Raw genomic sequence first — 26,851 nt, forward strand, 5'->3', positions numbered from 1 at the left:
AGAGATTTAGATGAAGTTTTGAAAAGTTGTGATACCGACCCCGCAGTGTCTTTCCCCATGGTTGTGGCATCTGATGATGTTCGAGGTCACACCGGGCGGCTCCCGCGTCACACAGGGACTTTTCCGACGGCGCATTTGTAGGTGTATGCCTCAACCCCGGATTAGCATCGCATGCGGGGGGCTCGCGTGGTTCTACGTAGCACTGCTTAGGTCGACTAGAGAAACTAAGTGCATACCTTCTGGGTCTCCTGGTACGAACCCTTCACCGCTCAAACCGCACGATAGAAACTTGCTGAAGAGCCCATACCGATCAAATTCACGGAGAAACAGGTCGAGTATATCGTTCTGACGAGGAAACTTGATGGGTCAGTTGCGGTCGTGACCGTCGAGGACGATCCATTACACACAACCTTGTATCAACGCGGCTTCCAGAAACCAAGAATGGTATTTGACAAGAGACGATGGAGCCGTGACACGAAGCCAACATATTACTATCGTCCTCCAGGATACAGATCTACCAATCATACTGTTGTCAGTGTACATATACAGTACCGTATTGGAAGCGGCATATGTTGACGCAAGGCTTGCTTGAACAAAGAGAAGACATAGACCTGACACTTAGAGAATATTGGCTGTGCTACCCATCATAGCCACTAGCGTATCTGCTCAACGCATAGACTTCAGTTGTTCTGTTCTCACTATCCAACAGCACTCATCACTTTTCATGTTCCAAAGCTGATATTCTAACATCTTACACGTATAGCTAGTCATCATGTCTGCTGTCGTTATATGTGTCATTGGCTAGAAGTTACGAAGCCGACTCCAACGATTATAGTCAACTATATAGCACTCAAGTTGCACAGCTATCTGGGCATAGTACCGGGAGTCGAGGATAAAAAAACCAAATTGACTTTAACGGATCAGTCACTCTTGTTCCATCGTCCACTGAGTTCCCCAGCCGACTATACCATGCGCTTCTCTCTGCACACTAGCAGTCAAAAGCTCTGTTCAGAGCATGTTTGGTACAAAATCGATGGCTCTCCTGTCGACTTCCACTCATGAGGCTTCTATGCTCAGGTGGAGTTTCCGCCCTCTTTGTACGTGAGCGTCATGTAGCTGAAATGTCATATAGAAAACCTCACCACACTGCATCAATGTGGGAAAACCAATGAGATACTGACTCAATATTGTTGCGTGCTGAGGTGCAAGCTACTTTTGATGGAAAGAAAACGTCCGTTGAACGCACCACAAGATAGATAGTCGGCAAGATGAAAGACTGTGTTGTCGCTTGAAACCTCGAGCATACTCATCGCGAACAGTCCTTAGAGGCACGTATTGGTGAACATTGTTCACACTATAAACTACTGATTTCATTCACACCTAGCCTCGGTATGCTTCACTTTCCTGCAGTCGCCGCGGTGAACACTCACAATATCACTCACTGTAGCGTTTGTCATATTCTTCTACTCGCAAAAGCATTGTAGCAGACTCATGTATTCACCAAAATTTAGTGCCTTTGTTGCTCACTCCGGTGGTACAATGACTCCCTTTGGACTATATGAACAGATTTTACTATACTCTACTTTAGATATAGCCGCAAAGTACAACTGAGAAGCAACAGCAACGAGGAACGCAACGGAAAGTACGAACAGCATCGGCTCACGCAGCCCTACCACGTCTTCGAAGACGATGTCTTCTTCAAAGAACATGCAAAAGCTCGCCTCTATTTTCGGAAGCATATCCTTCGGCTGGATCTGGTGGCTTCGGAGTCTCGACACCAATCCTGTTACTACTCCATACTCAATTTGGTGGTATCTCTTCAGCACATTCTCACTAGGTGGCTGGCTCGTTTTCATAATCTACTACACCATAATCAATTCCAACCGAGAGAAAACTCCAGGTCCCAAGCCCCACGAGCTGTGGAATCTTCTTCACGTCGTGCCAATGGCACTTCTAAACGCTACTGTCTTCAAAAGCTTGTCGGTCAAGGACAAAGGACTACTTTGGTTCTCGGCCTTAATGGCGTGGAGATACTATCGCACCATCCTCGCTCTATACTTCTACTTCCGATACGAAATAGCGTCCAATGATTCCCTTCAGGATCTGAAGTTTAAGCCATCAGACTGCACCGTGATTGTACCCACAGTCGGCCCCGCAAACAACCAAGTGTTTAGAGAGATGACCGAACAGATTCTCCGAAACAAGCCTGCCTGCTTGATCTTTTCTGCCAACAGCCCTAACGCCCAAGCGGATATCATGGCCCACATTGAGGACTCGATCAAAACACTCGGTTCGGAAATGGTCACAGAAATCAAGTACACATGTGTCAATCATTCCAACAAGCGCAAGCAGACTTGTCACGCTATCGACATAGTGAAAACTAGGATTACTGTCATGGTCGACGATACTGCCATCTGGAATGAGCAGCTCTTGAACGCGACTCTTCCCGCCTTCAATGACCCAGAAATCGGCCTTGTTGGGACGCGAAAAGTGGTGAGGTACATTCGCCCTAACCGTAATCCCAATATGAGTCTCATGCAGTACTACAAAGCATGGTATTGGGCCGGTCTCTGGAACACTATAGGCGCACTGTATCTCCAGCGTCATAGCTTCGAGACTCAAGCATCGAATACCGCTGACGGTGGTGTTTTTGCGGTATCTGGTCGAACCTTGTTCATCTTGACATCAATCGTCCGGAATGACCACTTCAAAGATCGATTCTTGAACGAACATGTTCTCAAATCTGTCTTCACTTGGCTGACCAGACTGATCAAGTGGCACATTCCATTTGCAGGCCAGATCCTTACCTACTTCGAGAAAAATGGCCTGAACCAAAACGGATTCGGGCCTCTTCTTGCCGATGATGACAATTTCATCACACGATGGACCATTGACCATGGATACAGCATCAAGATCCAGTCCTCGCCCAATGCAACCATAACCACGGTTTTGGGAAACGTAGAGACGTTCAAGTTCATCGATCAATGCAAACGCTGGAGTCGCACAACCTTTCGGCAAAATCCCATTGCGCTGTTCAGCGATCGCACTATCTGGTGGAAATGGCCTATTTCGGTGTGGACAGTGTATTTCCCCTGGATGTACAACTTCGCAATGGTATGGGATCTTTTGGCAATCCTTGCCTTCTGTCGATCGGAACTATATCTCGACTCCCCTAATGGAAATACGAGACTCATTCTCCTGGTCTCTTTCATATGGCTGACCAAACTCATCAAAACCTTTCCGTGGTTTTGGGAACATCCTTACGATTTCTTGCTGTATTTTTGCCCCATTCCTGCTTATCCTATGTTTGGATACTTCCATTCCTACTTGAAGGCTAAAACAGCGGCGACTTGTTGGAATAACGAGTGGAGTGGAAGGAACTTGAACAAGGCAGAGGCTGTTGTAGGAGTCGTCTCAGGACGCAAGAAAGCAGAAGATGTTTCAGCAATGGTAGCAGGACTCAAAGACGAGTAAATCGGCGGATACAGCCACTCGCTCTCGGAAAGACCGACTGGCGCCAGGATAGAAGTCGAAATGATCAAGCTTGATCAAGCTTGTAATATCTTGGATCGGGAGGAAGTTCGTTTGGCGACTTCATTTCGCGTTTTGTTGTTTTCGACACCTAGTGTTTCTTATAGACGGTAGACGAGGACATGCAATTCTATTCCAGGCTTCTAGGTCAGCTTTGATCTGGATAGGCTATTGTAAGGCGTTTAATAGAAGGTCGCACGTGTACCTACTGGCAGTGTAGATACCATGCTTTGTCTAAAGTGATCTTTATGTATGCCTTGGGATGGCTTCTGTGACCAGGTTCCGGGTTATTGCTGCGAGAGATCACAGCTCACGGATGGGAGGCGGCAGTCTGTGTAAGTTGTGAACATTACGGAGCTTGGCACAATCTCCGAAGAATGCGACAGTGCGAACTTGATTGAACGTGGTATGTGGTCTGTCGTAGAAGACATTTTGCTATCACTTTCTAGACTGCTCAGCAGTGGCGACTTCCAGCGGCTGCGGGCCGTTCCAGTACGTCATACATATCGGTCATGGATAGATCACATCTTAACAATAACACCGAAGGTATGGACGCAACATTGATTCGACTACAAAGCGAGCGATATCACCAAAAATTCGCCGTAGCTTTGAGATAAACATGAGATGGTGTTCGTACGCTAGGCGCAATTGCTTCATTTGTACTTTCCTCCACCAGAGCTGAAGCCGGTCCCGACATGCTGGAAACATCCGCTCCACCAACTCTACTTTGACTACACCTCTCGCTCCACTTCTACGTTATATGTTTTCTGCGAAATCAGCGTATAGCAACAGCGCTTCTGTCGGCCTTCTTTGGTTCCGGCAGGACTGCGATATGCGACAGCGCATTCTTCAATTCTGCCACCATTGTCGATCCAAAGTCACGCGCAGGCAAGGACCTCTCTCAAAATAATTCGTACTGGACGAGGGTCGACAGAGTGGTCGGCGAACAGAAACTCGCATACCGCATCCTGCATCAGCCAAAGAGCATGGTATTGGTTGATGTGCAGACACCCTGGACCCTCCACCGCCAAGCTCTGTCACCAGCTTGATGCGATCGCGCGCGCATATGGGAGAGAGTATCGCTTACCTTGATGCCGTCCAGCAGGACTGGGGTTGGCGACGATGGGGGCCAGAACAAGCGGAACGTGTTGGTCTGCTAAAAGAGAGTTGGCGCCAATCAAGTCCTTCGCCGTCGGGTCCTCGAGGAACGTTTCGTGTTGTTGAAGGGTGAACTAACTTTGTTATCTCGTGGTCCCACAAGCCCCTTCGTGGCGCAGAATTGCTTTTGCTTCATGCCAGGTGGTCTGATCACAGGCCCTGCTCTGCCTTAGTCTCAACTCCCCTCTCAACCCCACCGCGACGGTGAAATCTGGTCCGCCTAGGGAGCCATGTGCAGCATGAAGCAGCGCCACTCCAGCCAGCCTGCAGATACAAGGCGGCGCCTGGCGAGACTTTCTGGTACCGTAACCGTGCTCGCGATATAACAGACATACCTTAGTAGTCACGGTTGCCGACACGTGTCTTGGACTCTATCGCGCGAAGCAACGACAGGCTGCGCTACGATAACGGACTGCGTTGTAGGCGCCTTGGAGGATGACGAGAGAGTTTGTCTGCTCCCCCGTACGATTGGGCTTTCCTTGGATACTTGAGTAATACTTCTCTGTCCCCCTGTCAAGATAATGCTCAAGGAGGAATACAAACCCAATGCCTGCCCCGTTACTCATAGGTTTACGGGTTGGGCATCCGGTCATGCGCATTTTGCAACAGGGCTGCGAGGACCATGAGGCTCTGCTCGTGGTAGGCAATCCATCAACCGAAGCCACGGTCTGGACACCCGCATGTGCGACGAAAAAGCATGCGCGGGCACCGGCAGAAGAACTGCTCGTACGTTCACTTCGCATCCATGCTCGCTTTCGGGCCGCCGTCTGTCTCACGTCCCAACACAGCATGGTATAGCACATGGTGCGCGGGAAGGATGATCAACCATCTGGCCGGTGTTTTCATCCCCCCAATTGGGTTTGTGGCTTGCTTGCGGGGTCGCTAGTGCATAGGCGAGGCCGACGCCAACGAATTACCTCTCCGCCATGTCATGGTCAACCCAGTCAACGGTGGTCGACAGTCAGTATGGCGGAGGGGCCCTGTTACGGGCCATGCCGCTCAGCGCTCACATTGTTCTCCTCGGAACTGTGCACCTAGAATGCGAGGTGTGCAATCATGACGAGCCTAAATTTGGCTCACAAGCTCACGCAGCTTCGTGTGTGATGGCGCACGCCGCTATCAATCAAGCATGATTACAGCCCATTGAGAATTGAGAGCCTGTCATTCGTCCTCCCATCATTCGTATAGCATGGAGCCCTGAGATTCCGATATCTCAACTAGGGTTCCGGACTATTGGTACTCGCATAGCAAGCAATCCTGTGCTGATCACCCGTCAAAGTGGCTTTGGGCGTCCCCAGTGTCTGTCCATGTTTTGCTGCTGCTGCACTTCTGCGTAGCCTTCCAGAAGAGGATGCATCGACTAGTGAATCTAGCACCGCGCTCTATTGCAAGCGAAATCGCATCAACATTGGTCTAGTCGTCAATCAACGCAAGCGAAGAAAGTAATGCGACGTGGAAGACGGCCTAGATCGTGTCGCACGACTAGTAATGCTGGAAGAAAACTTTGTACCTTCGCTGGCTCTACTCCTCGCCCCAAGAGGCATTTGGCACCATTTTGGAGGCCCCTTTCAAGGTGTTGTATTACGCAGGGGTGGCGAAATGTTTTGAAGAGCATGGCAGTGGTGGAAAGCCCCTCCGCGCTTATCCTCAGGGTCATACTATTCACCAATACTCCGGAAGTCGCCAGAGTCCCTGCAAACCTGCTTGACGGCCAATAAGGTTACCGGTGCGGACACCATGAGAGGAAAATGAAACATGTCCTGCACACAGGCGAAGACGATCGTGATCTGCTCAACTATCATTCGGAGAAATGTGCAACACAAAACGAATTGGTCGTGGTCGACCAGCATCTTCGCGAAACAGGCCCTTTACGCTATAGTTCATCTGGTCGGTCCTTTCCTGCGCTGTGTCCCGCATGCCCATATCCAGGACAGGCAGGGTCAATGCTGGTCGCAGGGCGTTCTAGGCCGTCGCAACAAGGTGTGGCGGTGCGACCTTCTCCTCTTCCTGAGCGGCCCAAGCACGTCTCTCAGAAGCTGCGGCATGGTTCCTTGATTACTCCGGGGTATCGAGCTCATACACTTAGCGCTAGCGATATCGCGAACCTACAGAACTGTGGCGGTGCGCAATCATAACGCTGAGACATGATGTCTGGCTCCTGCAGTAGCTTGATTACGCCCTCGGATTGAGCTTGGGTTGTTTGCATGACCAAATTAATTGCGTACACGAAACTCAATCATGCCACAACGCTCAGGTTCTATCCAGTCGTAGGTCTAACGCAGCCTTTGGCCTCGCATGTAACCGTTGGTTATATCGGCGTGAGTCAGCCATAGGCTACACAGGAGAGTTGCGTCCTGTCAGATGCCACGGCTTCACTACCGCGTCGAATGCGTGGTTCTCCAGAACTGTAGACTACATTGACAGGAAGCAGCCTTTACAACTAAAATAGGCTCGATCGGATCCAAGTAGTGCGACTTCCATGGCTGGCTCACCCCGCATATGCTATAGCTAGCTCTCCTGCGCCGTTGTGAGCGGCCTTTGATATACATCAGACGAAGAGATTAGTGCTGCGCCCATGGCGACATAATATACTGAAGCCTGGGGTATTGCTGATGGCGTAAGACTGGATCCAAGCCATTGTCGGGCAGCTGTGTTACATTCCATGGTTGAGATGCATCAGGGTGTAGCAACGCACTCGACAATCATGCGCCAGTTGCACTGCAGCCAGTATCCTTGGCCAAGAGCAGGCGGCATGGCTGATAGAATGGTTGGTCCCAGGAAGGGTGTGGTTGACGCCTTCCAAAACCTTATCCACGATGTCGGGCCATGAGGGTTCAGGCACCACGCGGAACAAGATGTCACGCTGATTACCAGATGGTACGTTAGCATGGTACGGAACATGAGGTCCGTGTATGACAGCTAGCAGTCGGGAGCCTCTGCTCTGGTCAAGGACACACGGCGTGTGCACATAGCGTACCGTGGCAGCGTAAGGCCCCCAGAGCGAAATTGCTCTGACTTGGCTCCCCAGAACGGGCGCAAGTCTAGCAAACGGCTGTAGGGCAGGTGTTCGGTCGCGACCATAGGATGGCCAGTACAGGCGCCGTCACATGCGATAGCCGGCCAGCTGCAATGTGCCCACCACACCAAAGGTCGACGACGATTATTCAGAGGACCATGTCACGCCATGCCATGGTAGCCTTGCATTGCGGTCGAGCTTTGATATGACGCACCGCCATTTGGAGCGGTGGTTAGTCAGGAAAACTGTGCATCATCGAGTCCCGCAGTGACGATGTCACAACGTGACGATGAGAAACTCGGTGAGGTCAGCACGAAGAGACGGCCTGTTGGAGAGGCAGTGCAGCGCAGACTGAGCCCCACGAAGACTCGCTTAGCGACCCCGTTGCGGGCAATGGTCTAAGATTAGCAGTGTGCCCATATCCAATGAGACGTCATGAGCCTGCACAGCCGCGTGCTAGCGTCACCAGCCACAGCTCGTGCATGACGGTCCGAGCTGCGGGCAAAGCGAGAGGATCGCGTATCAGATGCGCTAAGGGCCGCCTGGCTTGCGGAATGGCAGGACAGGACCTGTCCCCAGTCCGCCCATGGCTCCCCGACCGAAGCGGTGATCGAGCGTGCGTTTTCTTCAGGGTCTATCCCTAATCCGCTTGTCTTTGCCAGATGCAGCATGACGGCTCCCACGCTCTGCACGCCTACTCGCTGACGTGCTTCGACCCCTCGTCACTTTCGGCATGGCTTGCTCTGTTGGTGCGTCGACTTGCGCAAACAGGGGTCGGGCACACCGCGACTCCCAAGGGGTTAGTGCTACCACTGAGCAGTCGGGGCGCGCGATCGAGGCGGGGACGTGAATTGACGGCGGCCGGTAACTTCTGCCTTCTTTTATTTTTCCTAGCGTGGCCTGACCGTTTCCTAATCTGCCACCCTATGCCAGAGGCCCAAGCTCGTAGGGCAGTAAAGCCTCCAGGACAGGGGTTTGGCCTGCCGTCGTATGGCTTCGTGCACTGTTTCCCGCTGGGGGCCACGGCCGTCTTGACTCTGGCCTTATGTATAAACCAACTTCGCCCCCCGAGGCATCGTCCTCCATCCAGGCCTATGATCAACGCAAACACTACTTCATCCAGACCTCTTCCGACGCCTTGGTTCTCTCTTCAGCACCATAGTCCTTCCCGCTTCTGACTTGTCCCTCGCTTCAGCCAGCCGCCGCCAGGACTACTCTACATAGAGGGACGACGCCTTGTCACTCTCGTGCCTAGATGCAGTAAAAGATCTACAAAGTTTCCACGCCTTTTGAGTTATCGCCGACTCATACGACGACCTTAGGATTGGATCGGCACCTCCTCCGGGAAGGTAAGCTTTCCCCTGCCGGTCCCTTATAATCTGCGCTAGCCCTACCAACCAAACACCAACGATCCCATCGCACATGCCCAGTGCTTATGCTGACTCCATTTACCGATATAGGCATCTGCTGCAACTCGACACTCGACTTTTCCAGTTTGCTTTGTTTCATCTCCCACATTGTTCATCATGGTTGACTACGCACAATATCCACCGAGCATGCCTCACGACTTTGAGCTCTACTCCAGCAACCAAGAACAGCATCTGGATTTTCACCACAACTTGCCTTACGTGCCTGCCTCAACATATGCCATGGAGCACACCTTCAGCGCCTCATATGACCACATGGCTACCCTCGCAGAGATGCAAAGGCCTCAAGACCTGCAATACCATTACAATGCCATCGCACAAGGTGTCAAGCCTTACCAGTATCAGACCCCTGCCGGCTCTCCCCACTCAACTTCACATTCTTTCCACGAGCAGCCTCCCATTCTTTCTGCGTCTTCTGAATCCGGTGCTTCAGTGTCGTCTTCCGCCATGGGCTCCCCATCACTTGTTCCACATTTCAATGACTCGTGGAGCACAATGGGACTAGGGGTGACTACTGGATACGAGTACCCAGGAATGGTAGCGACAGATAAATCATATGTGGGTAAGTCAACAGTTCCTTTACCAACGGTCTCTTCTTCTTCTTCTTCTCCTTTCATTGCATCGCCTACCTCGCCAATCTACAAGAGGCATGTATTCAAGACGCCCACGACCCCAGCTTCAGCCACTTGGTCCTCGAAACCAAATGAGCGGAAAAATTCTCTATTGCCGCATGGTTTCATGCATGATATGGCATCAACTAGTTCTCCTTTTGTCATTTCAGTTTCACAATCTTCTCAACTCTCTCAAACTTGTCGGTTGCCTCCCAATGCTATAAATGATGGAGACTAATGCAGTATAAGCAGATCCTAATCTCATTCAGCCATTCGCATTCGCGCCTCAGAGCCCATACCCTGAGATTAGGACTACCCCATCTCCTTACTTCCCCATCATCGAGCAACCACCCTCACCAGCTCTCTCTCAACTCTCTTGCCACAGCCAGCGCCCCGGTTCGGCACGCATCAAGAAGGGTAGCGCCAGCCCCTATCTTCGTACTCAGCAATACCAGCCTTACCCCCAGTACAATGGTCAACGGCGAGGCTCTGTCAACTCTCTTCACTCGCACCACTCAGGCAAGAGTGGAAGCAGCTTCGACAACGATGAGACCCGCGAGAAGGGAATGTGCCCACTACCAGAGTGTGGGCGCGTCTTCAAAGACCTGAAGGCACACATGCTCACCCACCAGAACGAACGACCGGAAAAGTGCCCGATCGCAACCTGCGAGTACAACACCAAGGGTTTCGCGAGGAAATATGACAAGAACCGTCACACGCTCACGCACTACAAGGGCACAATGGTCTGCGGTTTCTGTCCAGGCAGTGGTTCAGCGGCTGAGAAGTCGTTCAACCGCGCTGATGTCTTCAAGAGGCACCTTACCTCTGTCCACGGCGTGGAGCAGAATCCTCCTAACAGCCGCAAGAAGAGCCCATCAAGCCGCAAGGCTTTCGGTGGCTCGCAACCCAACGTTGCTGGTACCTGTTCTACTTGCTCGGTTACTTTTGCCAACGCGCAAGAGTTCTACGAACATTTGGACGATTGTGTGCTGCGTGTTGTACAGCAAACCGACCCAAGTGAAGCCATCAACCAACGCCTTCTTACCTCTGTTGCAGAGGATCCGGACGTCACTGAGACTCTCGATCGCAACGGTCTATCTAAGAGCATTGAGTACACAGTACCCAACTATGCCGAGGATGAGGAAGATGACTATGAGGAAGAGGAAGTCGATAACGATGACCACGACGATGCCACATATGGCTCCCGCCGCGGCCGCTCAGGCAAGGGAGGCATCAAATCCTCGAAGAAGGATTGACAACTAACACATTCCCGGGGTGTCGGCGCAACGCAGCACGCCGGGGATGGTAACCACCTAATAAACCACCTCTCCTCTTCTCGCATCCAAAAATCCGGTCCACGCGCTGGCCTCACTTTCTCCAAAGGCGGCGTAGCCATCACCGGTTCCGGACGCAAGAAGCGCAAGAACTACCCGGTATCTTGGGGCTGCCCTACCGATAAGATGAAGATGAAGAAGCGCGTCTTGTGTGTATATGATGGCCAGAGAAGGCTATGGAAAGATGACATGATGCTCGACCAGGAGTTTGAAGTACGCACAAAGTTGCCTGATGGCAAGTCGTACGTCACAGACTTGGACGTCCAGACCCTCAACCGCGCAGATGCCCTGCATGGCGCCACAAGGGAAGAGAGAGGCCCCTGGATGCCCGACAACATTGTTGGAGGCGTCAACGGTGTGGATATGGAGCCCGCATCGCTGGACTGGGCTCTCTGAGCATGATTAGAGATACGATATTTTGTTTTTGTCATGAGCGTTTTGAGCGATACGGATGGGATGCATGAAAAAGGTTGCACAGCAACCCGCACACAGACATGGCTCCATGAACGAACGAACGAACGAACATGACCAACGAACTTCTTTGCTGTACTACCAAGCTTGCAGTTTTGCTTTTCATTTACCCGATCGATACCACTGGGACTTTGCTTTCGGCTGTCGGCGTTTATTGTCAAAGGAGATGTAATGGACGTGCTGGCCGCGAAGATATAGTTTCTGAATCTATTGACTATCATCATGATTATATTCTTCCGCTTAACCCTGTGATTCTTCCAGAGAAGATTTGATGTGATGGTCACACTGACAATAGCTTGGTCGTACTCTTTTCAATCGCGGAGGCATCCTCTAGAGCTGCGAGGACGTCTGATGCCATTCGCTTGTATAGAGCTGACATCGACCACGCCTCGGACCTGCGTCGTAGATCTCCCAAAACTCCGGTCTCTGGAAACTCCGGCTGTCGTAGCCGTCTAGAGTAAGCTGCCACATTTTTCCGATGAGCTGTTTACCCACGGGCGGTACCCGTTTCCCAGGTCTGGATTCTGGCTCAGCCACAGCTGACAATGTATGTGGGCAAAGTTTGGAACAGACAGGCCATGCCCTCGATACCGGAATATCGGGTTGACCCATGCGTGAGGGTGTGCTGTTACGATGTGTTGCTTTTTGCAGCCATATTTAGTTATCATGGTGGCGTGTCGGGGGTCTTTTGGTATGTGCTTGCAGTCGGCGCATTGACAATGCATGAGGGTATTGAACGAGATTTGTTTTGGTACCCAGATAGGTCTCGCGAGCAAGCTGGATCTAAAGACTTCTGGACCCAGGTAGTTTGAGCGTAACAAAATACCAAATGTATTCAGGGTCGTGTTTCAACAACACATACCTTCAGGGTCTCTTTTGTTTTTGATCAAGTCTAGATGCAGTGCCGATTTCAGAAGCAACACAGTTCATGCATTGACAAGTTGAAAACCATGTAAGTTGGAATTGGTAGAGAAATGTTGAATGGATGCAATGGAGGCTACAGGCACCAGTCGTGACTCCGTGTTGTGAATGGGTGAAAGTTGAGACCTATGTGCTGCGGCTTAGTCAGCCTCCCCGCTGTGGGGGAACCTGGGAAGGCAGCAGCGACCTAGACAGCCGTGACAGCTTGGAGCTCTATCGACTCTCAGCATTACGCCGCAACCACACCCTCACCCGTCCGCACACACTACGACACCGCGTCATGGCGTCAAATATCGAACAGTCGCCATTCTTCCAGGAGCAGAAGTCGAAAGGCGAAATCGTTGTCAAGGGTATGACATAGTCGATGTAACATTGGCGCGTGTCGCTAACTCCGATAGACCCTCCCAAGTTTGACCTGGAATCATACATTGCCAATTACACCGGTAAGGCTCTTAACATGCTGCTTCGGCTCTCTAGACACTGACAAGTCTTATAGGCTACACACGAATCGATCGCCTGCACCACATCGGCGCCCACTCGCCATACCTCGCCGCAGACGCTTACCGCCTCGCTATCGCCGAGGCAAAGAGGGGAAAGAATGTTGATTTGTACACAACACTGGTAGAACAGTTCAGCCGCATAGCACCACAGGATCCTGCGTCTGTGACAGATACAGCATGGGTTGAGAAGAAGACGCGGGAAGTGCGCGAGGAGCACGACCGACTAGAGCATGAACTCAAGTCATACAAGAACAACTTGATCAAGGAGAGCATACGAGTAAGTGCCGGTGCGGAGTAAACCTTTGCATCTTCGCTAACTGCCTGTAGATGGGCAATGAGGACCTCGGTCACTTCTATTACGATACCGGTGACTTTAGTAACGCACTGAAGGCCTATATGAAGATGCGGGAGCATTGCACCTCGCCCAAGCATCTTGCAGACATGACCCTCCGCCTCGTATATGTTAGCATCGCACAAAAGTCATGGACAAATGTATTGGCAAATCTGGCCAAGTCGGAAGCCACTCAGATTAAGGGCGATGACAAGGCCAAGATGGAGCCCATCATTTCTGCTTGCAGCGGTCTATGTCACATGGCTACTGGCAACTACCGCGAAGCTGCGACAGCGTTCCTTGGTACATCAGCGGCATACTTGACTGCAGAGCCAGCAGCGTACATTACATGGCAGAAGGAAGTCATTTCGGGTAACGACATTGCGGTATACGGTGGTCTTTGTGCGCTTGCCTACATGGACCGCAGCGATTTGCAAAACAAGGTACTAGCAAACAGCGAATTCCGTAACTTCCTTGAGCTCGAACCTCACATTCGCCGCGCTATAAACCTCTTCTGCAACTCCAAATACAGCGCATGTCTCGAAGTGCTCGAAGGCTACCGCAACGACTATCTCCTCGACGTATATCTGTCCAAGATGCTGAACACCATCTACAGTCGGATCCGGACAAAGAGCATCGTGCAGTACTTCATACCCTTCAGCTGCGTCACGCTTGACGAAATGACGTCCAAGTTCCCGCCAGCGGAAGGCCGGACCATCGACGAAGATTTGGAAGAGATGATCAACCAGCGTGTTCTCAATGCGCGGATAGATCTCGTCGACCGCCTACTCATCTGTCCACCCACAGCCCCCCGCCACGACGTACACGCCGACGCTCTCAAGATGGCCGAGGAGTACGACCACACCCTGCGCCTTCGATTGACGCGTCTCAACTTGCAGGCAGCGAGCATGGAGATTTCATCAAACAAGTCGAATGAAAAGTCATCTGGTATGGGTGTAAGCATCGGTGACACTTTCCGCGGTTTAGGTCAGAAGATAGGATTTTAGGAGACACCTAAGATGACCAGGGGAAACAACGACGACGTCAAACACGATGAGATGATGGACGTGGATTAGCGCAGGATGGAGAGTTTGCGCGGCTGGCATTGCAAGGCGTTTTTGGAGCGGCATGGCGTACATATACAGGCTGGGCAAGGACATCAAGCGGCATTCTGGCGTTGGAATGATGAGGCATTGCAGTAAACGGAGCTGTCTAGTACCAGATAGCTGAGTCAACACGTCATGCAGAAGCATAATTATACCATGGTCATTCCTTCATTCAAATTCGTAACATGCGTGTATGTAGTGTGCCAATCTTCCCGCAAATGGAAGAAGATATATCCTGGGTATCTAGTATTCGTATCGCTGAAAGCCAAAATATCCTAAATCATGATTTGGCGCCAATGTAACAGCAGCCATTTCCTCGTCAACTCAAGACAGTGATGAGTAGCCTCGTCATAGGACCAGGCTACCCGGTCCTTATCTAAAAACACCTGACCCTCTCGCCGCAACCCATTGGTCTTGTTGTGGTTGTTGTGGCTGTTGTTGTTGTTGTTGCTGCTGTTGCTGCTGCTGCTGCTGTTGTTGTTGTTGTGGTGGTGGTGCCGCACTTTGATATCCATAATACCCAGTGGGTGCCCATGCAAACTCCCCAGGACGTCCATACGAATTATTTACATCGATGGTAGGCGCCGGTGGCTGTTGAGGCTGCGTCTGTGGTAAATGCGCGTTCGTCTGTGCTGACATGCTGTTTTGCGTCACCATTGGCTGCGATGCCATGGGATTGACTGGCAGCGTGTTCTGCGGCATGGGCCGATTGAGCGTGCCATATGGAGAGTGGTTGGAGTGGTTGGCTGCAAAATAGTTTTGATGTGTCTGAAGCTGTGTGGTTTGCATTTGTTGGGCTGTCGCTGCCTGGAACTGCTGTTGTGGAGTCATAGACTGCTGTGAAGGCCCAATCTGCTGCTGCTGCTGCGGTAGTTGTTGTGGCGGGTTCTGTAGGCGCTGTTGGGGTGATTGGCTACCCATCTTGTAGGCTAGCTGTTGTTGTGGGCTTCTCACGCCGTGCGGCAGACCTTGATTGAGTTGTTGCAGTTGTTGACGGTGGTTTGGTATTGAATGTTGACGTTGCGGTTGCTGCTGAGACGCATGGGGTAACGTCTGTGACTGCGACACTTGTGATCGGTGACGAGGCTGTTGCGGGACCTGTACTGGTTGCGGCTGTTGTTGAACATGAGTTTGTTGTGGTGGTTGCGGAGGCGGAGGCGGCGGCTTTTGTTGGACTTGGGATTGCTGCGAGCGAGGTCGTGGCGCCATTTGCGGCGTCTGGATTGGGGTAGTCGAAGCTCGCTCCCGAGCTTCATAATGTTTCAGCTTTGCCTTGGTTTCCTCGAGCTCCTTCATGATCTTTGCAAGCTCGGATTCGCCAGCGGGATGAGCTGCCGGTTCGGGGGCTTGCGTAGGTGGTCGCTGGTCTTCGCCACTCGCTGGCTCAGAGTATACACACAGCCGTCTCTTGTCGTTGCATGTCGAACATATGGGCTTGATGCCATCACACTGTATATATCAGCTGCTGTTGCTTGAACGCCCAATTGTTTGTATCCTACCTTGGTCTTCTTAGCCTTGCAGACATCGCAACTGTTCCTCGGCCGCTTCCGCTGTGGTGCTGATACTGATTGCGTTTCCACATGTAGTGTAGGGCGCGGCCCAGGGTGAGGCTTTTGCGGGGGAGGACGAGGTGGTGGAGGCGGAGGTGGTTGAGGCTCAATGAGCGTGTGCTGCGAATGCGTAGGTGGCTCTACCTGGATCAGCTCTAGCAACATACGCAGACTCTGTTGTCTCAGGTCGCTCTCAATCGTGTTGGATGGCCTTGGAGGCTCCGGCAGAGGGTCGGACCGCTTCTTCTTGATCCTGGGCGTGTCTGGATCCTCACTGCTCAGCTGTCTCGAGCGGCTTGCGAGCCTAGCCAAAGCCTCTGGGTCGTTCTCCTCGAGATACTTGCGCCGCTTGGAGTCTTTGCGTGGGGGCGGGGCGCGTTCCTCGTATGTCTTGTGTATGGGCACATGCTTGTAGAAGACGTCGAGTGTCTGCTTGGTGGCCGAGAACTTGATGGACAAGACACCTTTACAGTCGTAGACGGGCTTGGTGGCACGTTTGCCCAACTTGGCACCCTTGCCGTTGGCAGCGCGGTCCTTGTTGAGGAGCGAGTCGTTGCAGTAGTAGGAGAAGCGGAAGCTGTCGTCCTCCCTGCTGTTCCAACAGTTGTGGAAGCTGTAGCGGTATCCGTCGATCTTCTGTATCGTGTCGACGCAGCACTTGGCGACTGCCCTCTGTTTCCGCATCTTCTCCTTGGGGTCCGCTGTCGGCTGCAAAGATTCTCGTATGCTCAGGGCGGTTTTCTGCTCCGCCGGCTTGGGCGCGCCATTGTTGGGCTCGATGGACTCGGTGAAGTTGTGGCCCAGGGCGAAGTTGGCGTCCGAGAGGGACTGGTACTGCGAAGGACCAGCAAAGTGTGCGGGCTGGTAGCCGGGCGGCGCATGGCTGTATTGGTGTATGGCGTGCGACTGTTGCTGTTGGGGTGGCGGCGGTGGAGGCGGGTGAGTTGCCTGATGAGGCTGCTGCGATGGGTTCGGCTTAGTTGGTGAAGGGACGGCAAAGGACGTGTCGATGTCGAAGGCGAACTGGGCTTCGGTGTGCTCAGGCTCTTCTGGCGGGCTTCTTAGGTATTCGCGTAATGACGTCTCGAATTGGTCGAGGGAGCAGATGGGGCCGTAGGGCACCGTCTTCGCGAGCGCGTCTCTGGGCTGCCGTCCACGCGCGAGTTGCACGGGGGCCTGGGGCCAGAGAGCCTGGTCGTTGGCATCGTGGATACTCGTGGGTTGAGCATGGGCAGCGGCCATGTCAAAGTGGAGCCCGCCCCCGACCAGGTTTGGGGTAGTGAATAAGGAGTTTTTGAGATAGCCGTCTACCGAGACCGTGCAAGCCTTGGCTCCAGCCCTAGACGCGATGATCAACACTTCATGGCCGGTGTGACGGGCTGCTGGAGATGGGCTAAACACGCAAGGACACGGCAGGGAGTGAGCCAAAGTACAGAGGGCAGCAGTGCAGCAGTTTCAATGATTCAACATACTCCAGCCGCCATGAGAAGCACGGGTGTAGGCATCGGAGCGTGCCTAGCCCGATGACGCATACACCCGAACCCGCATCAAATCTCCAGGTTGACATCGCCCTCGCTCCCACCTTGCTCCGCCTTGTCCTATAAGCTACAGACTAAATACACTACTCACATCACGCGCATACAGGTCAAATCCATAACTCTTTCTTGGTTTCTCTGAGCTGCAGACGAAATACTTTCGTCATCCCATGGACATGTTGTTATGACATCGATACTATGAGATCGTTGTCCTCAGATCTGAATTTCATCCGGCCTCCCATGCTTATGTGACATCAATACTATGAGATCGATGCCCCCGAGCCCATACCTATCTCTACCCGTGTTTCTATCCCTGCATACCAAATGACAATATCTGCTATTGTTACCGCGTCCAGCATCCACTCGCTGTCTTCAACCAATATGTATTCAATGGCGTTCCTTCGTTCTGACCACTCTATTGTTCCCTATTTGCAGGTCAGGCAGAGCTCGCTTCATCTCGTATGTCGTGTTGAGCTGATCGGAACCTGTCATATCATCCTCGGGGGATGTAGCCTGGGCCAAACGAAGAGAAAGTATGAGGAGTCTGTGGGTAGCCTTGCTGTTGCTGTCCAGGATATCTGTGCGCCTGCGAGTTGTCGCGCGGCGCCGAATATGCCTGGGGTCCATTGGGAGGACAGGCAGTTGGGTAATGTGTTCCGAACCCCGATCCATAAGCTGGCGAGACGCCGCGTAGCATCATGTAGGGCGTGTTTCGAGGTGAGCGTGTAGATTGTGGGCCGGTGAATGATGCACCTCGACCCTGCTGGAAATTTGACCCGGTATAGCGAGGACCAGTAGGAATAGGTTTTTCGTGGCCTGGTAGTGAGCCTCCGGGTGTGAAGGGTGGCGCGTCGGGGTTGATCTGCTTTCCAGGGACAATGGACGCACTGGAGCTCGGGTTGACCCGCTGAGAGTTCTGTGTCGTGGTCGCGTCAGCTTCAGACTTTGCAAGCGTAAAATGCTCATCCGAGCAGTCATCCTCCATTGACCTCGTCTTGCAATTTGGAGCATGTTCGTCGAAGAAAGCAGTGTTGTACTTGAAGATCTTTTTGCAATGACCACAACGTACAGCAAGCTCCCAAAAAGCCTTGCAAGTCTTCAAGTGATCGTACATGTCTTTCTTCGTGTACCACTGAAGACAGAGATTGCACTTGGTGTGCTCGACCACTTTCCCGCTCTCCAACGTCCGATCTTCGTGGTTCTCTGCCGGACGTACTATCCCAATGCTGCTGAACCTAGCATCGAAACATGGAAGCTCCAGCTCATACACTGCGTCATCAAAGTCGGGTTTCTTTGAGTTGATCTCTCTCCAGTGACTGTGCCAAAACTCACGCTTCTTTCGACGGGGGATGTTCAGTTCGCCAGACAGTGAAACTGAAGATGTCATCGACATTTGTGACAGCTCTTCATCGCCCTCAACAGTGATAGCTTGTGAAGAAGATTCTGGCGTACTAGTTGGATAAGCCTCCTGCTGTAAGCTATCTTGCTGACTGCCTTCGGTCGAGCCAGTGGTGCCATGGTTGGGGTCATCATCGTCGTCAACCTCACCACAAGTCTTAGAGACGCTTTGCTTGCACAAGTCCATGACTTTCTTCTCATTCTCGAGCTGGGAGATCCTTTCTTTAGCAGTCTCGAGAGCGATGTTTGCTTCACGCGCCTCTTGGCGCAGAACCTTAGCGGTGGCCATCTGCTTCTCTAGATCTTCCTCAGCTTTCAACGAACGGGATTTATGGCTAGTGTTTTGCCGGTCGAGCTCATTGATCTTGTTAGACATCCGTTGTTGGGTACCGTTAGCAGCAGCCTCACTGGCTGCTAGCTGATCCATAAGCTTGGTCTTTTCGGCATCTGCAGAGTGAAGCTGATTGGTAAGATCGACCATCTTTAGCCGGAACGCTCGTAACTGCTTCTGAACTTCAAGGTCATGAGCAGCTTTCTCATCTTGGAGAATGCTGACAGTCGACTGTGCTTCAGATAGCTCATCTTGGAGTTGGCTCTTTGCTTGCATCTCTGTGCTCCGGTTCTTCTCTAAGACGGCGACAGACTCTTCGAGACGCTTGATGATGTCATTACTCATCTTGGTGTTCTGATTTCCCTCCAACTCTGCTTTGCCTAGATCTTGGGCGAGTCTATCAGAAAGGGTACTGTATTCAGATAGTTGCCCTCGGAGCCGGTTCTTATCTTCGTTGGACATGCGCAGGTCGTTCTCCGCCAACTTAAGCGCAGTCTCAATCTTGAAATTGGAAGCCGTGACATCATCAAGCTGTAGCTTCAAATGTGCTATGAGTTGTTCATCTGTGATTTTGGAGGCCTTGAAATCGTCGAGCTGTAGCGTCAAATATGCTGTCAGTTGCTCGTCGGTAAGCCTCTGCGCTTGGGCCTTTCTGTAGTTGCTAAACTTCTTGTGCAAGAAGATAGCCCCTGTAGCCACGAGGCCAGCTGTAGCAAGGCCGAGAGTACCACCGTTGCTAGCAATGCTAGCATTCTGCGCTTGTGTGTCGTTCAAAAGAGTTGTGGTAGTGTATGGTGCTCCCGAAATATGTGACGAAAGTACCGGAGTAGGTGTGATGAGATGTGACGTCGCTTGGTGTACGTGTGTACCGTCACTGCCAATATGATGGATGATAGTGGGGATGTCTGGCGTGGTCTGAAAATGTGTGTTTGCGCCATCGGTTTCCATGCTACTAAGAATATCTGAGAGTTCCAGCACGCTTGTACGGGCGGGGATCTTAGCGGTAGAAGATAGTTCTGGCTCCAAAATTCCAAAGATCTGGGTTGTCGGATGGACAGGGCTCATGTATTTATTAGGTGTGTACAAACCCCTCCCTAACTCAGGCGCGGCGAGGTGTGCTATGAAATGGTTGAGCCGCTTGATATCGATGTCGATTGGAATCCCTCTCTCGTAGACAGTAATGGCTGCTAGACCCGCTGCGGCTGTGGCAAGGAAAGGCTTGATGACTGGATGGTTCCAATTCTGCAATAGAATAGCCAGCTGTCTGCTGTTGAGTTCTGCCATGTTACTGTGTACAACTGCTGCAAGAACAGCGATTGCTTGGGTGGTACTAAGCGAAAGGTTGGTATGCGGGCCAGTGAAAATGAGTCTTAGGTGCAATGCGGCCTGAGTTCTAGCTCGATTGTCGTAACCAACCAAACTGTGGTGGATTTAGGAGAATAGTACGTAGGTCGGGCGGAGTGGAGATGGGCGTACAAGATTCTTCGTCCGCGGTCGCTTCACTGTGAGCGAGTGCAGTGACAGATTTGTCGCAGTGACCTATATAGCTCGAATTGATGGGCTGAGTCGTAGAGCGGCTGTATTTGATCGTGGGTCCAATTGCGTAACAAAGAGAAGAATAGGTGGGAGGGTTCTTCGGTAGCTGGAGCGGAGGGAGGTCTTGCTAGCGCTTTGCCAAGGACAGAGTGGGTAGAAGTGTCACATTCACTAAGGATTGGGAAAGCTCACGGTGACGTTGTCCGGTTCACCTCTCGGAGGATGCTTTGACGATATGTATTTCTCGGCGCTAGCTGTAGTATGTCGTCGTGGAGCTTCAGCCGTGGATAGAAAGTGTTGGTTTAGGGATCTTCTTTCTGTTCTACAGAAAGGTTGGTCTAAAGTTGCCACTGCCTTTGTAAGCTTTCACAATTCACCACAAACACTCTGATACCAAGAGGGAGCGGATCCGAGGAGCCATACAGACATCGCCTATTTCACCTTTCGTCTTTCATCGTCTAACCCCCAATACTCATAGTGTACATTGGCTAAACCCTAACACCAAAGGCAGCCAAGTGACTTGAAAGTGAAAACGAAGAGCAGAAACATATTTATGTATGCAAGATAGCACGTTGAGCAATCGGGAAGTAAATGGGTGTACGATACATCTCTGACGAAAACGTCTTGTGGCGACTAGACTGCGGGAGAACGCAACTACATCACGGGAGCTGACAGGACTTGATATTGAGCAAAGAGAGACACTGCGTGCATAAGGAAGAGTGCAGATATGTGCGATTAGAATGACACGAGAAGAATGAGCGATGATGCGAACAATGCAGACTGAACGGGTATTCTTCTGACCGAGTGAGTTGACGATACGAAAATGGCTGCGGCTCTTACTGCTGGGATGCCGTGGAAAGGGGCCAGCCGAGCTCGAATTGCTAAGCTCTTCTCGAGGAAGCCGACAGGAGCGGAGAACCGGAGTGAGAGCATACTGGCATCTTCGTCCAGTGTGACTGTTCTTCAATGAACATGTCTTGTTGACTGGTGGAAATCACGTGTAGGATGTTTTCCTGGAGCTCGTGGTATAAACTTTAATGTAGTCGTGTTGATCCACTGTTCGTATCGATGCTTCGGCTGCCGAAAGTCGAAGTGAATTCAGCAGGGGATAGTATCGGAACAGTGCTTGATGACAGCGACGCCCACAAGCCTCCTTATATGCTTCGAAAATAAAAGGTGTCGACGTGACAAAGTCTTTTGTCCTCCTCTTCCAGACTGGCAACATCTACCAGTCATCGTCACTATCCTCTCCTGCGATATCTCCTCCTTTGATCCTATCCACTACCCTCTTTACACCCTTCTCCACACTCTCGCCCTCAATTGCACAGCCTTCATGCCAAACGATGGCATCCATGACGCCGTCCATGAACCACATCAGCGTCGGCACGAAGCTCACGTCCAACATATTGCCTAGTTCTGGTAGCGAGTACATATCGAAGCAATAGATGTCGACGACGTCGTACTGCTCGTAGGATGTTGACGGAAGTAGTTTTTGAAGGGCGGTAGCAACCTCATTAGTTGTTTCGTCTTCGGGCCAATAAGCTAGTAGAACAGTTTTTCCTGCTGTGGCCTTGATGCAGGCTACATATTCGGCTATGTTGGTAATTTGGGAGAAGTGCGCCATGGTGATAGGGTCGTGGTGGTGGTTGGGTGATGGTGCAAGAAGTTTATGGATCTAGGGCTAAATTATTAGCTAAGCTTTGGCTAGTCGTCCTCAAGGGTCCACCCGATGCGCCCACCCACGCTCTGCCGAATGGCTAGCATGCTGCCTTCCCTCACATTCTCTCTCGCAACAAGACGGGTCTTAAAACGGTGCGCGGCTGAGTTCCGCTCCAATCGTCGCGTTCCGATTGCAGTGGTGATATGTGAGACTGTGCGACGCGTCGCCGATTTCGACGAAAACATCACGTCATACACAAGCTGCAGTAGCAGGGCTGTATGTGCACCAGCCTGTAGGTCAGTAGTTGATGACATGCCAGCAAGCCACGTCAGGTATCTAGCATTCAGCCTTGCATCTACATGCACCGGTCGCTGACAGACAAGCAGCTGTAGCATAACTTCTTCCTTAACCCTCCCGCTATCGAATACGTTACGCGCGATAACTACAGTCTCGACGACCTGCTAGAAACGCACCTCACCATATGATAATGCAGAAATACCGCGTCGAGCGCGCTGTCACCTACAATTTGAAAATCACCCAATCTGATCGGCATACATGGGGTTATGCTCAGGAGTGAGAGACAACACAACATTGATGGTGCAAATGATGGCATTCCGAGATGCCTAGAGATCAGAGGGTCTTATGGAACCTCACTAGATGGATATGAGAACACTGGTGGGGACTATTGAAGTGGACATGTAACAACTTCTGCATCGTTCTTCGCGAAAGTCCGTTGCTCTTCCCCACATCGTTTTCCCTACTCAGCTCCAACACCTCGCGTCCTAGTAACAGTGCTAGTTACAGTACTGGTTCTGACAACTGCACTACTGACTGTCCTTGTAACCGTAGTACTAGCAGGTCCCTTGGTAATAAAGCACGAGCAAGCCGACGAGATCTCGCCAGGACCGAGACCAAGCGAGATGTGGATGCCACCGGGGAGACCGAGTGAGATATCGAGTTGGCGCTTGCGCACTGGAAGTTCAGCGGGGCAGGCGGCGTCATAGAAGGTGTAGGGAGACATGGGGTTGTAGTTGGTATTTTCCGCCCTATTGACACAGTCAGTATGCGGCAGCACTCTATCAAAGGGACCAAACTTACGCAGTGACGTCGAAGAGCATGCAGTTTGCTTCTCCGTAGCCGAAGCTCTTACACTTACTATCAGCCTTGCAAAGCGCGCTGCAAGCATCGAAAGTATTCTTTGTGCCGCTAGACTCGAAGTAGTACGCTGGCGTGGTTTTGACGTACGCGACAATACCGCAGCTTGGAGCGGCTGTGGGTGTCCTGCAAACAGATCAGCTTTCTGCAGAATGCGAAAGGTCACAGCTGGACGACTTACGGAGATGGGCTCGAAACGAGGGTCGAAGACACTACTGTGGAAGAAGGCTGTACAGGTGTAGCCGACGATGATGGCTTGAGCGATGAAGACGACGATGGTGGCGAAGGAGGAGATGAAGATGTTGACTTCGATGTTGGGGTCGGTGTGGGCGTTGGCTGAGGAGTGGGTGTAGGGGTAGGTGTGGGAGTAGTTGTCGGCCGGATGGTAACTGTAGTCTTCTTGGTCGTGGTAGTTGTCGTGGTGTAGCCATTGGTGACGGTGGCTGTTGCAGTCCCTGAACGAAGGATGTTGGAACAGAACAATGCCGCCTCAGACGTATGCCCTTCAAATCCATCGAGACCGCAATCCTCAACTAATCATGCGTTAGTCTACCCTTTTCCCTAAGGGAGCAGTTCATACCATCCGGATACCCCCATTGCCTTCTTTGACGACCAGACGCTTCCACGCTCGCAGCAAGAACTGCAGCAAATGCGACGGAAAACCTCATACTGGCTTTTTCAGACGCCCTGATTAATGCGGAACTTTTCGGTAGGTTGGATTGGTATCAAAGTTGACGCTGAGCACGACTGTCAACTGGTAGAGTCTCTACTTATAAGCAATATGTAAAAGCTTCGACAGCAGAATTCTTACACTAAGTAAAGCGGCTGAGCCGTATGTTGCATCTCGCATTTCATTTGTGATAGATGAAATGCAGGCTTCTTGCAGCCTCGGTGATCTGGCTGGGGCAAGATGGCCTAGAACGCGTACATTGCTGCTACCATAGTAAATGAACACGAGAATATGACCGCCTCCCGCCGGCAGATGTTGTTCGACACATGTCTACCGAGCAGAGGTTTACGCTGGTTTCTGCAGCCAGGCATGTGGCTTTCCCGGTGCTATGGTCGAAGATTGAGTTGTCCAATCAAAAACGCTCTTGAAATTGAGACCGAAATATCGAAAAGTATGGGGAATTAGGCTTAAAGTAACAGGCGGACAGGGCTGCCGTAGTTGGGTCCATTATCCCTACACATCCCGGCAAAATACATCTGCGTCTGGCCATAGCATGGAAATCGCTACGCAAAAATAGCGACGATGCCACCTAACACAGGAACTGTCACTAGATCTCTTCGCTAGCGTACGTACCAGATCTAACTTCCTCGACTCAGGCGATCTGTACAGCTTCGCACCACTAAGTGTGGGCCAGATGCTTTAATCCATCCGCGCCCTATACCCAACCAGGACCGGACCGGCGCGGACGCGACAACTTCGCATTACGAAAGAAGAGTAGAAGAACTTGGTTTGAAGGTTTTCATACACGCCCAACAAGGTAATGCTATAGTAACTATTCTAAGCGAATGACAAACCACAGCCGCTTCGTGTTGTCCAAATGAAATTTCAAATGGTCTCTGCTTAGCGGCTTGAGCTTGGCCTCGACGTTGAACTTGATGCCGAGATTATCTCCTATTTCTTTCCACATTCTTTTGAAGCTTTCCACGTTATGCCGGTACATTGTGCCTGTAGGGCCATCCTTCTCGAGAGGCTCAGTGGCTCCAACTTGGCGACCGAGTATCATCGAACCCGGCTGCGGACGTAACAACGCTACAACGGCTTTGGATACTTCGACTTGTTTCTCGTATCCCCATAGGTGGAAGAAAGATCCAGCATAGATCATATCGATTTGGCCTTTGACATCCGTAAGTGCCGACTTGGAATCGAAGATGTCCGCTACTAAGAACTTGGTCTTAAGCTTCGCTCGATCGCGGAATAGGCTATAGCCTAGTTCGATGAAATCCGGCTGCAAATCGCAGCCGTAAATGTTCTCAGTTGGAGCGCCGGCGTTCGCAAGCTGCCGAATAGTTTGACCGAAGCAGCAAGCCATGTCTAAAAGCTTCTGACCTTTGCGTATACGTTCGACAATCTCATCATACTCGTCGGGCAGCTCGGAAAAGCTCGGCTCGAGGAATCGAAACTGTCCTATGCAAGGATATGGGTGAACCTTCCAAGCTTCATCACGGAGTTTGATAACATGGTGTAATACGTCATCGGATGGGATTCCACTCCACGTTTCCAGAAGCCGCCGGGTCTCGGAAGGGATGTGATCGTGCGAAGGGTTCTCTTCGAACCACGAAGGAGCTGCCATCTGAGCGCTATTGGTTTCAGACATTATCATAGAACACAAATGGTTTATGAAACTGGATGGACGGGTGTGTTGGTGTGTTGTATCTTAGTGCTAGCGGCAGGGTTCCGCGCTAGTGCTTATTTCCGAGCCCACGCACCGTACCTTCATCCCTTGACTTTGTCTCAACTCAACAAACCACAATCTCGCCCATCACACGCACGACATCATGTATCGCTCTCGCAAAAGCTGAACAGACCAGGAATTTTGCACAGCTTCGTGTGACAAAACATCCAGATTGAAACTGTTCTCAAACCTGCGAGACTCTATACTTCACAACGTCCATGCAAGTCCCAAAGCATATCGATCCAGCCATTGTATCTACTCATCGAACTGTATTGAAATGTATATCGCCCACTAAAGACGTTCAGGAGCCTGGACGCTACTGCAACCTCACCAGTTGCACTATGTCTTGTCCACGGTGTTTGATCTCGTCGCCAGAACAAATTATTGGCTTCCCCTGGATCATCAGTCAAGACATAAGTGGAACTGTGCTTCGCATAACCCAGTAGGATTCCGTCATTTGTATCACGAAGCGGTCAGCAAGCTGACTGGATCTACTCTTAGCGGATCAATACTGCAACCGAAATGACATGTCTCTTGTTGTTAAAAACGTCATTGTTAGCGAGTATGACGAAGGCCCGCACGTATGATTTTCAGGGTACATCCGGGATGTACGTACCCACCTGTTCCGTTGCTACGTCGTCGACAGTCATATTCGTGACAGCAATATTTCCATAGCGATCGCGTCTTCTCTTTAATGCTCCCAGGACTCACGAACCCACCGTTTTTAGACGATCTATGACGACCATGTACATCCAAGACAAACAGAAAAAAGATACATGGGTAGTATGGGAGGGAAGGCTGACACGAACGCAACCTTCCCTTCCGGCGTACTCTTACACAAGCTGGCCAGCTCGGCACTCACTGTACCTTTTTTGCGT

General features: G+C 51.4%; 9 protein-coding genes across 9 annotated transcripts; 4 read left to right on the plus strand and 5 right to left on the minus strand.

Annotated features, from left to right (window-relative positions):
- Positions 1-1,707: 1,707 nt before the first annotated feature.
- Positions 1,708-3,474, plus strand: AA0111_g7398 (hypothetical protein; the record flags this gene model as incomplete). Its single annotated transcript, XM_028653727.1, has 1 exon — positions 1,708-3,474. The coding sequence occupies one exon, from the start codon at positions 1,708-1,710 to the stop codon at positions 3,472-3,474; it is 1,767 nt and encodes a 588-aa protein (XP_028505127.1).
- A 5,757-nt stretch (positions 3,475-9,231) lies between these two features.
- AA0111_g7399 (hypothetical protein) lies at positions 9,232-10,999 on the plus strand (the record flags this gene model as incomplete). The annotated part of the gene is made up of 2 exons (XM_028653728.1): positions 9,232-9,694; positions 9,996-10,999. 2 exons carry the CDS (start codon positions 9,232-9,234, stop codon positions 10,997-10,999), a joined length of 1,467 nt encoding a protein of 488 aa, XP_028505269.1.
- Positions 11,000-11,203: 204 nt separating this feature from the next.
- On the plus strand, positions 11,204-11,473 carry AA0111_g7400 (hypothetical protein; the record flags this gene model as incomplete). Its single annotated transcript, XM_028653731.1, has 1 exon — positions 11,204-11,473. One exon carries the CDS (start codon positions 11,204-11,206, stop codon positions 11,471-11,473), a length of 270 nt encoding a protein of 89 aa, XP_028505205.1.
- A 1,276-nt stretch (positions 11,474-12,749) lies between these two features.
- Positions 12,750-14,307, plus strand: AA0111_g7401 (COP9 signalosome complex subunit 1; the record flags this gene model as incomplete). Its single annotated transcript, XM_028653732.1, has 4 exons — positions 12,750-12,819; positions 12,868-12,912; positions 12,966-13,246; positions 13,297-14,307. 4 exons carry the CDS (start codon positions 12,750-12,752, stop codon positions 14,305-14,307), a joined length of 1,407 nt encoding a protein of 468 aa, XP_028505204.1.
- Positions 14,308-14,778: 471 nt separating this feature from the next.
- On the minus strand, positions 14,779-17,198 carry AA0111_g7402 (hypothetical protein; the record flags this gene model as incomplete). The annotated part of the gene is made up of 2 exons (XM_028653733.1): positions 14,779-15,855; positions 15,906-17,198. 2 exons carry the CDS (start codon positions 17,196-17,198, stop codon positions 14,779-14,781), a joined length of 2,370 nt encoding a protein of 789 aa, XP_028505203.1.
- A 786-nt stretch (positions 17,199-17,984) lies between these two features.
- On the minus strand, positions 17,985-20,504 carry AA0111_g7403 (hypothetical protein; the record flags this gene model as incomplete). The annotated part of the gene is made up of 1 exon (XM_028653734.1): positions 17,985-20,504. The coding sequence occupies one exon, from the start codon at positions 20,502-20,504 to the stop codon at positions 17,985-17,987; it is 2,520 nt and encodes an 839-aa protein (XP_028505202.1).
- Positions 20,505-21,981: 1,477 nt separating this feature from the next.
- Positions 21,982-22,380, minus strand: AA0111_g7404 (hypothetical protein; the record flags this gene model as incomplete). The annotated part of the gene is made up of 1 exon (XM_028653735.1): positions 21,982-22,380. The coding sequence occupies one exon, from the start codon at positions 22,378-22,380 to the stop codon at positions 21,982-21,984; it is 399 nt and encodes a 132-aa protein (XP_028505201.1).
- Positions 22,381-23,173: 793 nt separating this feature from the next.
- Positions 23,174-24,239, minus strand: AA0111_g7405 (hypothetical protein; the record flags this gene model as incomplete). Its single annotated transcript, XM_028653736.1, has 4 exons — positions 23,174-23,462; positions 23,515-23,697; positions 23,753-24,104; positions 24,152-24,239. 4 exons carry the CDS (start codon positions 24,237-24,239, stop codon positions 23,174-23,176), a joined length of 912 nt encoding a protein of 303 aa, XP_028505200.1.
- An 834-nt stretch (positions 24,240-25,073) lies between these two features.
- AA0111_g7406 (hypothetical protein) lies at positions 25,074-25,895 on the minus strand (the record flags this gene model as incomplete). The annotated part of the gene is made up of 1 exon (XM_028653737.1): positions 25,074-25,895. The coding sequence occupies one exon, from the start codon at positions 25,893-25,895 to the stop codon at positions 25,074-25,076; it is 822 nt and encodes a 273-aa protein (XP_028505199.1).
- Positions 25,896-26,851: the final 956 nt, after the last annotated feature.

This window comes from Alternaria arborescens (assembly GCF_004154835.1).
Source record: "Alternaria arborescens strain FERA 675 chromosome Unknown contig_16, whole genome shotgun sequence".
NCBI lineage: Eukaryota > Fungi > Ascomycota > Dothideomycetes > Pleosporales > Pleosporaceae > Alternaria > Alternaria arborescens.